General features: G+C 43.2%; 2 protein-coding genes across 2 annotated transcripts; both read left to right on the forward strand.

The window, feature by feature from the left end:
• The first annotated feature begins 1,072 nt into the window (after positions 1 to 1,072).
• LOC117855567 (uncharacterized) lies at positions 1,073 to 3,718 on the forward strand. Its single transcript, XM_034737953.2, has 9 exons — positions 1,073 to 1,436; positions 1,751 to 1,827; positions 1,950 to 2,178; positions 2,317 to 2,471; positions 2,562 to 2,607; positions 2,687 to 2,778; positions 2,877 to 2,973; positions 3,064 to 3,120; positions 3,220 to 3,718. Exons 1-9 carry the CDS (start codon positions 1,287 to 1,289, stop codon positions 3,337 to 3,339), a joined length of 1,023 nt encoding a protein of 340 aa, XP_034593844.2. The 5' UTR covers positions 1,073 to 1,286; the 3' UTR covers positions 3,340 to 3,718.
• A 3,980-nt stretch (positions 3,719 to 7,698) lies between these two features.
• Positions 7,699 to 12,061, forward strand: LOC117856450 (putative ubiquitin-conjugating enzyme E2 38; the record flags this gene model as incomplete). Its single annotated transcript, XM_072294011.1, has 8 exons — positions 7,699 to 7,944; positions 9,024 to 9,158; positions 9,250 to 9,421; positions 9,683 to 9,855; positions 9,934 to 9,997; positions 10,257 to 10,396; positions 10,468 to 10,779; positions 10,994 to 12,061. Coding segments are annotated over 8 exons (1,560 nt in total), but the record flags the coding sequence as incomplete, so codon positions are not given.
• Between the last annotated feature and the right edge of the window lie 2,086 nt (positions 12,062 to 14,147).

The raw sequence follows: 14,147 nt of genomic DNA on the forward strand, positions 1-14,147 counted from the left end.
TCAATACGCATTCACTCGAAAATATATCATTTCAGAAGAAGAAGAGCCGTCCGTGGCGTCGAATGATTTTCTTTTATGGGTGGTGCAGGAATTGCATTGCTTGCGTAGCAGTGCCGCGGTGGTGCTCGGTAACGAGGGATGGATGATGGATCCATCCGTTCCACTCCTGGGTGAAGGTTGGTTTACCTAATGCTCTAGCCTCCCCGCACCTAAATCTCCTCCGATCAGGCGCCTGTTCCAGTCAAAGCGGCCTTCTTTGAGACAGCATGTGGAATCAGTGAGCTACCACGGCACCAACTGCTCCTCCGGTCCTCCCCTCAATCCGATCCACGCCATCTCCTCCCACGCTTCTGCAAACCCCCACTCTCCTGCGGCGGCGCCGCTAGTACGTGTGGTTCACTGATCTTGACTAATTTTATTGCCCTCCCGTGTCTGGAATTCCAGATAGCTTCGGATCCTTCCCGGTGGAAGGGAAAGTAGATAGACCAAGTAAATTATGTGCTGACCCGGCGTAATCTAGCTGCACGATGTGCGTCCAGGATTGTTGCAGTTTCTTCCTGGACTAGGTTAACTAATGTGGCGCTATGCCCTAGCAGCGTACAGTATCAGGCAGTTGGTTTGGGGCGGCTTGCAAGTTTTCCTTGAACATTTTCAACCCTGAAAACCCGCGACACGATCTTTCTTCCTCGTCTGTCATACAGACCACTCTAGCACATGTTTCCTCTGTGGTCATGGCGGCGTGGCCTCTGAATCTGTTAGTCGTAAGCATTGTTAACAGTACCCACCCTGTGACGGTAATCTGTGCAATTTTCTTTACGGCCACGAGTGCGTCTCCTTACGACGTGACACGCTGCCGTGCTGATTATCCGAGGCACGAGTCAAAACGAACACCCTGCCAACGGCGACAGGTTTCTCCCTCTAGTACTTTTCTGAGCCAACAAGACGCAAACAGGGCCGTTGCCTGGATCATTTTCCCTCCAAGAAGCAACCAACCTCGAACTACTCCTACACTCGCATAACGCTTCTGGTGAGAAAAAAGGGGGAGGCGCACGACACGAACTCCCCTCCCCTCCCGCAGACGCCAAACCCAACACAACCATCGCGCAAGCATGAGATAAAATAGGAACCGGAGTTTTCCAGCCACTTTATATGCACGGTCGCCGCTACCACCGCTACCCCATGATCTAGTGCTCCTGCGTCGAGCCGTACACGCCATCGTGCCTCGCTAATCCACTCGTCAGTTACAAAGGAAGGAGCAAGAAGGCAAGGGCCTGTGCAGGGAGAAGATGCAGGAGGCGTCGTCGTCGTCGTCTCCTCTCCCGGCGCTCAGCAACGGCTACCAGCCGCTCCCGTCGCTCTACCTGGGGTTCCTGGCCATATGGGCGGCCTCCGGCTTCTCATGGGCATTCAGCTCCTGGAGGAACCGCCATTTCCAGGTACCATCAGACAGAGGCTGTATACTGAATTTCCTCCATTTGGTTTCTCTCTTCATTTGGTTAGGTTCCTCTCAGCGGTTCGATTCTTGCGCTCTTGCTGCTTACAGCATCTGGTGGAATGAAGTAGCATGGTTGACGTGTTGTCCTTTGCCTTTCTTTTTCTGGTGTGGTTTCAACAAGTTTTCTGAATCTTGGGTCTGTTCTGAAGAAGCATTAAAATTTGAAACCTGATGCAGAGGAATTCGGAACTCGTACTAGATTTTCAGAGACTGATACTGTGGCTCTGATGTAGTAATTCTATTTGCTTCGCCCAGGTAAATAACCTGCAGTGGATCCTGGCTCTGGTCCCATTGATCAAGGCGCTCCAAATGGCGCTCTCATTCCTGTTCTGGTGAGCTTTCGGGTGCCTTTCACTTTGTTCTCTCTGGCATATCTCTCCATGAACACGAAAACCAGCAGTTAGCTGGCCAAATCTTTTTTATATAGCAAGGGCTGAATTCAGATGCTGCGCAGGTACTCGTGCGTGCACCTCCAGACGTGCTCGCTGTGGATGTCGTTTGGCGCGTACGTGACGGGGATCCTCTTCCAGACGGCCTCCTTCGTCTCCTTCATGCTCATCTCCCACGGCTACTGCATCATGTGCGAGCGCCTGTCCATCAGGGAGAGGCGAACCACCGCCGTTCTGGGGTGCCTGCTCTACCTGAGCCTCATCGGCTACAAGGCTGCAGTCCCTTATTTCACGGTGAGTCCTCGCTGAACCTGAAATTTTCAGTGGAGGATGTTATCTTCTGCTGCAGCATTGCAACATTTTGTCTGAACTTGTGATCAGGATTACTCGGCGGCCGGCCGTGTTCTGAAATTTTCGTGTGACTTGGAACAGGTCTTTCTGCTGATCAACTATTTCGCGTCATTTTACATCATATTCCGGCGCACGTCCCAGAATCTGATAGTCCTGCAGGAGCAGCTGAGCTTCATAGAGGAGGAGGACATCCATTCATTGCACGGCACTCTGAACACAAAGTACACAATGTTCAAGTATGCGGTTCTTCCCAACGGTTTCATTTCTGATGCAAAACTCCTAAAACTGCTATATGCTGAAGCTCCCTACTCTTGTTTTTTCTTCAGGAGATTTCAGGGTACGATGCAGGTGGCAGCAGTGGCATTCATCATGGTATGAGACTTATCACACAGCACATTGTTGTGGTATGATCAGTTTCGTTTTGGCAGTGCTTCTGACGGTGTGATTTCAGGTGTACATGAGGGCTGACGACACGCCGGATAACTACTGGTTTCGCGTGTTAGTGCGTGAGTGGGTGCAGTTCTGCATCTTCATGTACATTGGGTGAGTCAAAAATCATGGGCTGACAGTAAACAAAACACCCTCCTAAGCTCAAAAGGGAATGAAATTCAGTTTGGTTCCCATCTCTCTTTTTTCTTCAGGTGGAACTTCAGAATCCCTGAAGCATCGCTTCATCTGCCGGTCATACCCCTTATGAAATCAGCATGGGAGATCGCCATGCCTCCTATTTACAGTGTGGTAAGTTTTATCAAGTCTTTTTTAGCTCTCACACTGCCCGTTCTGCAGACAAGAATGAAACATCTCATATTGTTGCTTCTGACGAAACAGGAGATGGACGCAGCCGATTTCAAAGGCCTCGTCTCAGATCAATGGCATGTCGGAGTGGTAGGCACAAGTGACCTCGCAAAAATTATTTATACTGTTGTATATGTTTACAATGCCGGGATAACTGTCTGTCAAATCTGACGCCTTGCAATGTTGCAGAGGACTGGTTCAGGTTGTTCTGCCCAGCCGCTACTGGTGCTGGTTCAGAACCCTAGCCCAACGGCTTCTCCTTCCGGTAGAGCCCCAAAGTTTCAGTTGGACAGGGAGAACCAGGTCTAGATCGACCAATTAAAAGATTACAAAGCTGGCACAACAGTTGAGTTGGACAGAGTTCTTGGGAAAGAACTGACAGTTTCCATGGACGATGGACCAACAGTCAGAGATTCACACCTTCAAGGCTTCAACAATGAACCTTAGAGTTCCGTTTTTTTCCCGGTTCGAAAAACAGGAAATTGTACATATATAGAAATGGAGAAAATATGGTTTAGGCTGGATCAAAAGCAATCTTGTGTGCCAGGGTCATAGTGCACGACAGATCGACAGGAAGGACGATCTTCCTGGAAATTGAGGCTGGAATAAGTTTCGAGTTTGTCAATGCGAAACTAAAGACTGGAAATCGTGTCTGCACAAACTAATGAAAGTTGTTTTCCTGCGGCAATATGGCCAGAATCAGTTAGAACTACGATTTGTTTAACCATATGTTTCATGATATAGATATCTCATGCCACAAGACTTTTTGCAAGTCGCAACATCAGAAAATATAGACACTATAAATAAATACCCCTCCAATAAAAATAGGAAAAAAATTCAGATTACTCCCTTCAAGTATAGTGAAAGTCCAGATAACCCCCTAAACTATATTTTGGTTCAATTTACCCCCTAAGCTATACTATTTTTGTTCAACTTACTCTATAATGCAATTTATCTTTTTTGTTTCTCCATACACAAGATGAATTTTAATTTGAGACTTTGTAGAGTGATAGTGGACATCATAATACATATTTAAAAATATTTTATAATTTTTTCAACATTATTTTTTATATAATTTTGTATCTCAATGATAAATTTTATTATTAAATATACTACCCTATCAAAATAATGATAAGAAATTCATGATATATTTTTCTAACATGTCTTATGATGTCTTCTATCGTCTTGCAAAATTTGAACTTAAGATTCCACTTGTGCATGGAGAAACAAAAAAATACAAATTGTATTAAGGGGTAAATTGAACTAAATGACATAGTTGAGGGGGTAAACTGAAAAAAATACTTTAGGGGGTTATCTAGACTTTGGTTATACTTGAGGGGAGTAATTTGGACTTTTTCCATAAAAATACCTTATGTTTTTTTGACATGGTACATTCTTGCCCTTAATTACTGTTTTTACTTTAATATGTTTATAAATTCAAAAATAAATATATGATGTTGCAATATCATTTTAAGACAAATCTATAGGTATGATTTTCATGTTATCTAGATTAAATATTTTAAAAGTTATTGATAGTATTAGTTCCATAAGTCTAACTAGACTTTTCAAAAAAAATTATGATAGGAGGTAATACTTACTAGTAGTATTACTCAAAAGAAAAACAATACTTGATTTAGCATGATTGGCCACAATTGTGCATGAAAACAATACCGCCATAGGAACACTTCTAGCACCAACAAAATAGTATTATGAAAATGCAATTTACCATAGGAGGCTTTGCTTTGCAACACCACACCTGAGCCCAATCTAATATAGTTAAATTTTATTGGGATTTGCTACCTATGTGCTGGCAAACATGGAGACCTCTAATCCTTTGAATTTGTGACTGTCGGATAGGAAACCGACCGCATAGATGCAGCTGCCTCCTTATATATATGGGGATCACCATCGTCCACTCTCATTTCCAGATTCACCACTTGTCACCACCGCCGACCCATCTTCCATGGCTTCGGCTCTCCCTTGCATCCATCGTTGCCAGATCCACCGCTCTCGATTGCCACAATTTTCAGATCCACCACACCTCACCGCTGCCGACTCATCTTCCTTGGCTCTGATTCCCTCTTGCCTCCATTATCGCCAGATCCACCGCTCTCGATTGCCGCAATTTTTAGATCCACCACCCCTCACCATCGCCGACTCATCTTCCATGGCTCTGGCGCCCCCTTGCCTCCATCGTCGATAGATCCACCGCTCTTGACTGCCGCAATATCCAGGTCCACAACCCCTCACCATCGCCGACACATCTTCCATGGCTTTGGTGCTCCTTGCCTCCATTGTCGTTGGATCCACCGCTCTCAACTCCTGCAATTTCCAGATCCACAACCCCTCACCGCCACTGACTCATCTTCCATGGCTCCAGTGCCCCCTTTGCCTCCATCATCGTTAGATCCACCGCTCTTGTTTCCAGATCCACCATCTTTCACCACCGTTGACTATCTTCCATGGCTTCGGCAACCCCTTGCCTCCATCGCCGCCAAATCCACCGCTCTCAACCGCCATCATCTCAAGATCCATCATCCAACACCACCACCGACTCATCTTCCATGGCTTTGGTACCCCCTGTGCCTGCATCACGGTAAGATCCATCACTCTTGATCGCCACCATTTCTGGATCCACCGCCCTTCGCTTCTTGACTCTTTTCCACAACTTCGGCACCCCCTTGTCGTCGGTGTCTACCCACCGCTCTTGACCGCCACCATTTCTAGATCCACTACCCTTCACCGCCTTCATCTTTCTTTTGTGGCTTTGGCGCACCCACCTCTGTTGCTATCAGATCCACCGCACCTTGTTGTCGCTCCTACAAATCACTCCAACATGGCACACAACTGCCATCTCTATCCAACAAGTTATCCCTTTGATGCCCATGGTCGATGGTGCTCGTCCCCTACACCATCTCGCCCCTGTGACCAACATGGTTCTCTAGTAAGATTCAACATCACCACCCCAAGTCAGCCAACGAGCTTCCCGGATCCTTCGAACCTTGACTCCTAACTTCAAAGATGACTAGAAGCTCACTGAAGAACATCTTCAATCAAATCGAATGGTATGAACATTTGTCTATTTTGTCTCCTTAAATTCAATTAAATGCAAAGTATAAGTTTTTTTTCCATAATTCCTATCAGTCAAATAGCTCTATTCATCAAAAGATGAAAAATTATGTAGATTGAAAAGATGTTATTGAATTTGTTAGATTTATCATGAAAGTGTTTTTCACAAGTTGTGACTTTTTTATTCAAAATATTATATTATCATAGAATATGGTAGTCAAAACTTTACATTGTAGACCATTTTGACATGCTCAACAACTTGTATTTTTAATAAGGGGATCAATGTTATCTATTTAATTTGAGTTAGTAGACGGTTAGACAATCCATTTGCATTTGATTTATTTTCATATATAAATTTGCAACAAAAGTGCTAGTGTAAAAACAAATCAATTTTCTTAAACCTTAGAGAAAAATAAATACTTAGAGGAGAAACCAGTAGATAAACAAAACTAGTTTTGCTACCTTAATCTAAGCCACTCTCTTAAGATAAAGCCATACCCAAAAAACAGACAGTGCATAAATTTACAATATCTTATAAAGCTGGCAATACTAATTATTGCTAGAGATAGGCATCAAGATTTACAAAATCTTATAAAGCTGGCAATATTATTGCTGAAAATAGTGAGGATACAAATTTACAAAACATGTACCTCGCTAGCTAGTAGTAATTAAAATTGCCAACCTTTAATGATTCTGTAAATCTATATGTGATTTCGAGTAGTAATCAATATGACCTTGCAAGTACTATATGAACTAATGTGCCAATTTTAATTTAGATGATCTTGCAAATGTTGCACACCACTAAGTAGTAATTAATTGCTACTAGTGAAGTACATAGATTTGCAAGGTCATCTAAAATCGGCAACATTAATTATTACTACTTAATTATAGATATTTGTCAAATTATACAAATTAGCACACATTAATTGCTACTATACCTACAGAGATTTACAAAATCAGCACACATTAATTACTACTATACATACATAGATTTATAGAATCATCCAAGATAATGTTAATTACTACTATATGAAGATATACTTGAACTATGGCAAAACTACAAAAATACCCCACGAAAATTATGGAAACGGAAAGAACTGCCGTCCACCCTACCGTCCCGTTGTGCCAGCCACGCACATATATATAAGCTAGTCCGAGCGATGGGCATTGAGGTATACTCCACTATCTCTACATCCCTAGAAGCCATAGCCAGTCACATGCAGGCCCCACCTGCCACTAGATGCGAGCCCGTCATTCCTTCACCAAATCCCACAAACGGAAGTACAAAAAAGGCCAAAAATTGGAGATCCTTTTGACCCTTTTGTTGATTGATTGCTCTATTCTCCCACCCTACTGCTTTCATATACTACTCCACAAATCTCTCCCTCTGTGCTCTCTAGCCCGCACCCGCACCCCCAAACCTCGTAGGGCTCCACGCACTCCCGCCACCGCCTCGCAGGCAAGTGAGTGATTGCATTGAGGGTGCCCAAGCTTCGTGGCCATGGTAGAGGGCTCTTCCAAGTAAGCGCCTCTAAATCCATCTACGCACCGTTCTCACACCCTCGTCCCGCGGTTGGGGCCAATTTTTGAAATTTCTCACATGTTTTTGTTTGGTGGCTCGGTATTGGTTTTGGCCGTAGGGGTTATCCTACCGGCTCCGGGGATGGTTGGAAATCTGCACTTGATGACCCCGAGGTCATTGAGGTGTCGGCAGAGGAAGCCGTCGGGTGGAGCTCTTCCGGTCGCCAGAAACGGAAACTGGCTCAGGTGAGGCTGAAATCGGAAGAATGTTTCTATTTCTCATTGTCTTGTTTTTACCCTCCTTTTATTTTTCTACATTCAATGGTTGTTGTCTGTTCGAGTTCTCAGTAGGGATGTTGTAATGCACGACTGAGGTGTGGTGATTAGTGCCACAATTTTTTTGGGTCGTTTATGATCATCGGATTATTATTATCCTTTGGTTTGGTGATGCCCATGTCAGTGTAGTGTGGAGGAAAGGATTTTGTTTGGAAATCGTTTAGTATTGGGTGTCTTCTTTTCTTTTTCTTTTTTTCATTTTTGGTGCTGGATTGTGACTCACTTTTGTGCTACACCCTGAAATGTTTGTTATCTAAATCATGAATGCTTCCATGGGCAATAGAAGCTGAAATTGTGTTTGGCCATGGTTGATTGCCCGATTGGATGTTGTAGTGTTAAGGATTTTGTTGTGGTGATTTGTTGCGTTGTCGGTCTTTTCTAGTCAGTGTTTGGGCAATCACTAAAAAGCTATGGTATATAGTCTCTAAACTGATAAGATACATATATGCATATATATTAAGGGATATCACTTGCTATCGGATCAGAATATACCTTAGCCTCATTAGAATCTAGGTTAATTTGCGTATGCAACTCTTTTCATAAGCAGTGACCAGCTATATTTTTGGCATTATGTTTCTCATATTTTACTTATTGCGGAATATTTTTCGTGGCTGCATGTTAACATGAGTATTTTATATACATCTTCACCTGTAGCAGCAAAATTTTCTTCATAGCTAACATAGCATGTTTTTATTACCTTCAGTCATTGGATATGGTATGCAATTATTGAATTTGCCTTCTTCTATCCATTGCGAACAATGGAATTAATTTGTTTATAGTGATTGATTTATGGAATATTTTGGGGTGCCTCATAATTTCATTTATTAGAATTCATGTGATTCTCCTACGTAGTAACAGATTCTGCGACTTTTTTGTGTGAATCCTTTCTTACAGTATGCGAATTGCAATGATTCTTAACTATGATTATGTTTCTCTTATTTTACTTTTTGGATGGTAAATGGTAATAAATTGTGTTCTATCTTCATCCAGGCTTATGTCTTGGTAGATTAATATTCATTAGTTAAGTTTGGTTTTGTTGTTAAATATGTTACATGTCCAATCTATAGGTTGTTCATTCTGAAATAATTGAACTTGATGCCGATGATAATGATCGTGATGGAGTTATAGTAATTGACGAGAAGATAGAAAATGACAAGAATAAGCAAGCTGCTCTTCATATGGATTGGCCAGAGCATCCAAAGGTGAAGTATTTTGCGGACTTTCTTTCTTTTTGATACCCTTGGTTATTATTATACTATTTTAGTGGCTGATTTTTCCTTTTATGTTGGGCAGCTTCTGAGTGGCATGTCTGCAGATTTTACTGGTCCAACTGCGATCCCTGTCACAAAGGTTGGTCCATGGGCTGGTCTGAGAGGTTATCATAATAATTTTACCAGCCCAAGTGCTATTCCTGTCACAAAGATTGGCCCTGTCACAAAGATTGGCCCATGGGATGGCCTGGGAGGTAATCATAATAATGTTGCCGGCCCAAAAACTGCTACTCCTGTCACAAACGTGGGCCCATTGGTTGGCTTGGGAGGTTATCATAATAATGTTGCCGCCTCAAGTACTATCCCTCCTACAGATTTGCTTGCTCATTATTATCATCAGTTTGTGGTGGCACTTGGAGGGGAGCACAATAAATACAATATTAATAGCACCCCTGGGATGGGAAGTGGTAGCAGCTTTAACTCTGGTGCGAATAATTACGTGGGCATTCCACCAGGTGTGGAAGCAGTTTCACCGCAGGGAACTTCTTCTGAGATGCCACATCAGCCCAGTCAAACTGAGATAGTCAATGGTGAAGTTCATGAGAAGTACATGGCATTTAAAAAATTTGATACAGTTAATGACCACGGTGATCATTTCTACTCAACAAAAGTTCGTGCTGTTAGAAAGGTAGCTATTTTTAAACTTTGGTCATGCTCTATCTTCACTTTATTTCCTCAATTCAATATTAACTTGGTTTTTAAACAGCCAACGAAGGCTTGGGTGAAGCGGATTCAACATGAATGGAAAGTCCTAGAAAATGATTTGCCAGGTAAGTGTCTACTATTTTTTTTTCATGGTACAATATTCTAAAGATATTACAGGTTTGTTAAATGCAGATTGTTTCATAATACTGGTCCTTTACCTTTTCCATACTACATGCTCAGCAGATACGAGGACTTGTTGATCTTTACCAATTCGCATGTGTGCCTAAAATGAATTTGCGTTCAGTTTAACCAGGCAATAACATGGGATGCAATTGTTTTCATGTATTTTCATGTACTTACTGGTATTTTGTGCAAATTGAACAGACACAATATATGTAAGAGCTTACGAGGATAGGATGGACCTGCTTAGAGCTGTCATTGTTGGATCAGCAGGCACTCCTTACCATGATGGGCTTTTCTTCTTTGATGTCTATTTCCCTTATCGATATCCAACTAAACCTCCGGTAAGGAATATTCTGATGCCACGTTCCATTTTTAAGAATATGCATGCCAATATATTCGACTGTTCTTTCAGGAAGTGAGTTACCGCTCTGGAGGATTGCGGCTTAACCCAAATCTCTATGAATGTGGGAAAGTCTGTCTCAGTCTCTTAAACACCTGGACTGGTACTGGATGTGAGAGGTGGATCCCATCTGATTCAACCATGCTGCAAGTCTTGGTCTCTATTCAGGCCTTGGTTTTGAATGCCAAACCTTATTTCAACGAACCTGGGTATGCTATGTATGCTAACACTCCTCAAGGCGCGAAGGCATCTATGACGTATAATGAACAAGTTTTTCTGCTATCCTGCAGAACAATGCAGTATTCTATTCACAATCCACCAAAGGTGCGAAGATATATGCTCTGTGGATATATTTATCTCTGTTTTTAAAGGAACCATGGTCTTTAATCTTCGTTTGCATTGGCGAAGAATGTTTTTGTGTAAGAAAAAACATGACTAGAAACCTATCGATAAACCATTTTTTGATTTTTTAAAAGAAAATCGAACCCTTCTCACAATCTTGATGCTTCTAAATTTGATGTATGCTCACTTGTTACAGCATTTCGAGGACTTCGTTGTTGGCCATTTCTGCAACTACGGGCGCAAAATCCTGAGAGGATGCAAGTCCTACATGGCCGGTGCCCAAGTTGGCTGCCTCGTCGGAGACGGAGTGCAGGATGTCAACGAGGGTTACAGAAGCTGCTCCACCTCCACCAACTTCAAGGCCTCGCTGAAAGTGCAATTCGCGGATCTACTGAAGGACTTCGCCAAGATAGGTGTCAGCTGCGACGAGTTCCAGAATCCTGGAGCTGCCAAAGCTGCAGCAGACATCCCATTGAACCAGAAGCTAGAAGAGCAGCAAGTGATCAAGACTTAAGAGTAGGGAGGTTGACAGATTTTGCTTCGCGACAGGAGAATTGACATATTTTGCTTCTGCTGGGACCCAAGAGTAGGCGGCATAGTTGCTGGGTTCTCTCCCCAGAAGAATATCTGGGGCACATGTCTGGACCTCTCAGTTTAGTCGTTAATTAGTTTCTGCAAATTTGCCCCCTTTTTCTTCCAGTAATTTTTAGAGACAAGTTTCACATGTGGTGTGATCTATCGTTTTTTTTGATGAAAGTGATCTATCGTTAAACAGTAGTACTTTTGACATCCGTCTGGCGTTATCCCTGTGCGATATTTTGGTGTGTGCCGGCCGGTTTTATGTGCGCGTTTCTCTTGTCGTTTACACCTTCAACGATTTTAGCAACGACAATGCTGTTTGTCAGGTTGTTTTGTTATATGCCTCTGGTTTTCTTCTTGGTGATCTCAGTCAGCCGTGTCAGGTTATGCTTGTCATGCATGCTGCTCTGTCTTCTGCAGCCAAGACATTGATGGTTAAGGTGGTGCCGGGCCGGCGTATAGCCGGCAGGGCTGGATGTCGCCGGCCAGTGGAGCTCGGCTACGAGCCGACGCGCTAGCTTGTGTGTAATAGAGTGGTTCTTCTGCCCCACCAGCCCTTCGACGCGCAGGCAACACAGCACACAGGTATTCTCTGAAATTTTGTGGAGATGGATAACGGTGAAGCCGTTCTCATCCTGGCACTTTCCGACAGCCAGGACTCGAGTCCCCCGCAGCCCGTGCTGACCACGGCATCTTTCTGCCTCACAAAGTCACAAGTCGTGCATCTTTGGTCTGCACTCTGCAGTGGAGCAATGTTACCGTGTCAAGAGGCCACTAATGGTTGACGTTTACTTGTCTTACACCTCAGGTCTTGGTCTCCCTCTGAATTCTGAACCACATAATCGTAGCTTAGACGAAGATGATGCATGGAGCAATCCACTCACCAATTCGTCGCCAGCTACAAATTCCCCCGAAGTCATCACCATCATGATCGACGGCTCGGACGTAGTACAGGAGACAAAGACTTTTTTTTGAGACAGGTACTATGCCAGCTGGGGTGAATGATACTTGCATAGTTCTTATTCCAAAGGTGCCGTATCCTGAATCTTTAATACATTTCAGGCCTATAAGTCTCTGTAATGTGATCTACAAGGTGGTCTCAAAGTGTTTGGTAAATAGGTTAATGCCTATTTTGCAGGATGTGATATCGCCAAATCAGAGTGCCTTCATCCCTAGACGGTTAATTACTGATAATGCTATTATTGTGTTTGAATGCTTACATGCTATCAACTCAAATGCAGATGAGAGGAGTAATTTTTGTGCGTACAAGTTGGATCTTTCCAAGGCGTATGATCGAATAGAATGGAGTTTTTCTGAACAATGTGTTATTGAAGCTTGGCTTTCATAGTTCGTGGGTAGACCGAGTGATGATATGTGTAACTTCGGTTCGCTACATGGTTCACTTCAATGGTGTCATGTCGACACCATTTACTCCAACTCGAGGACTACGGCAAGCTGATCCATTGTTGCCATATATTCCTCTTTGTTGCTGACGGGTTGTCAGCTCTGATCAACAGGAAGGTGAGGCAAGGAGGGCTGCAGGAGCTGAAGATCTGTAGGGGGCGTCAGGTGTCTCGCACCTTCTCTTTGCAGATGATACACTTTTTTAAGGCGACGTGACGCCAAGTGGAAGAGAGTGGAAGAGGTGAAAGAAGTACTGGGCACTTATGCTCGTTGCACGAGTCAATTAATAAACCCTGCAAAGTGTTCAATCTATTTCAATGAAAAGGAACAGCTAGCTGTGCATGATCAAGTTAAACATATTTTAGAGGTGGAGAGAACAGTTTTTGATGCCAAGTATTTGGGTCTCCCCACTCCGAATGGCAGGATGAAGGGTGAACGTTTTCAGCCCCTAAAGGAGCGGTTGAGCAAAAGGCTTAAGGATTATACAGAAAAGAATATGTCGGCGGCGGCCAAAGAAATTCTAATCAAAGCTGTTGCTCAGTCATTGCCCACCTGCATTATGAGTGTATTCAAACTTCCTCTGGGACTTTGTGATGACCTGACAAGTGTTATTAGGGAGTTCTGGTGGGGAGTGGAGAAAGGAAAAAGGAAGACAACTTGAATTTCATGGCAAGAGATGATTAAGAAGAAATGTTGTGGAGGTATCGGGTTTACGGACTTGCGCCTGTTCAACCAAGCCATGCTTGCTCGACAAGCCTGGCGTCTTGTGGAATTTCCAGACAGTCTTTGTGCCAAATTACTAAAAGCAAAATACTATCCAAGAGGAAGCTTAGTTGACACGGCATTCTGTTCAAACCCATTGACAACCTGGCAGGCTATAATGCACGGGCTCGAATTGCTAAAGAAAGGGATTAGGCCTAGTTCCTAAATTGGGAGTGGTAAAGTTTGCATTTTGCTATAAATGCGCAACTGTAGCATTTCGTTTGTATTTGTGAATTATTGTCCAAACATTGACTAATTAGGATCAAAAGATTCATCTCGCAAAGTACAACAAAACTGTGCAATTAGTTTTTGATTTCGTCTACATTTAGTACTCCATGCATGTACCGCAAGTTTGATGTGATGATGAATCTTCTTTTTGCATAGTGCCAAAGTTGGAAAAAAGGGGGAACTAAACAAGATCTTATTTGGAGAATTGGGAATGGATCTCAGGTCCGCATTTGGCGTGATCCATGGATCCCAAGAGAATACTCTTTCAGAGTGACATCCAGACAAGGTCGATGCAGACTAAGATGGGTGTCAGAGCTCCTGGATACCAATGGAAGGGGTTGGGATCTTGACAAGATTGTGGGTTTGTTCAATTGTAA

The sequence above is a fragment of the Setaria viridis genome, chromosome 5, assembly GCF_005286985.2.
Source record: "Setaria viridis chromosome 5, Setaria_viridis_v4.0, whole genome shotgun sequence".
In the NCBI taxonomy this organism is placed as follows: Eukaryota; Viridiplantae; Streptophyta; class Magnoliopsida; order Poales; family Poaceae; genus Setaria; species Setaria viridis.

Coding starts and splice junctions, on each gene's coding strand:
- LOC117855567 (XM_034737953.2), top strand. CDS start 1,287: ATGCAGGAGGCGTCGTCGTCGTCGTCTCCTCTCCCGGCGCTCAGCAAC. Junction 2,608..2,686: donor CAGCAGTGGCATTCATCATG/GTATGAGACTTA, acceptor GTGTGATTTCAG/GTGTACATGAGGGCTGACGA. Junction 3,121..3,219: donor ATCAATGGCATGTCGGAGTG/GTAGGCACAAGT, acceptor GCAATGTTGCAG/AGGACTGGTTCAGGTTGTTC.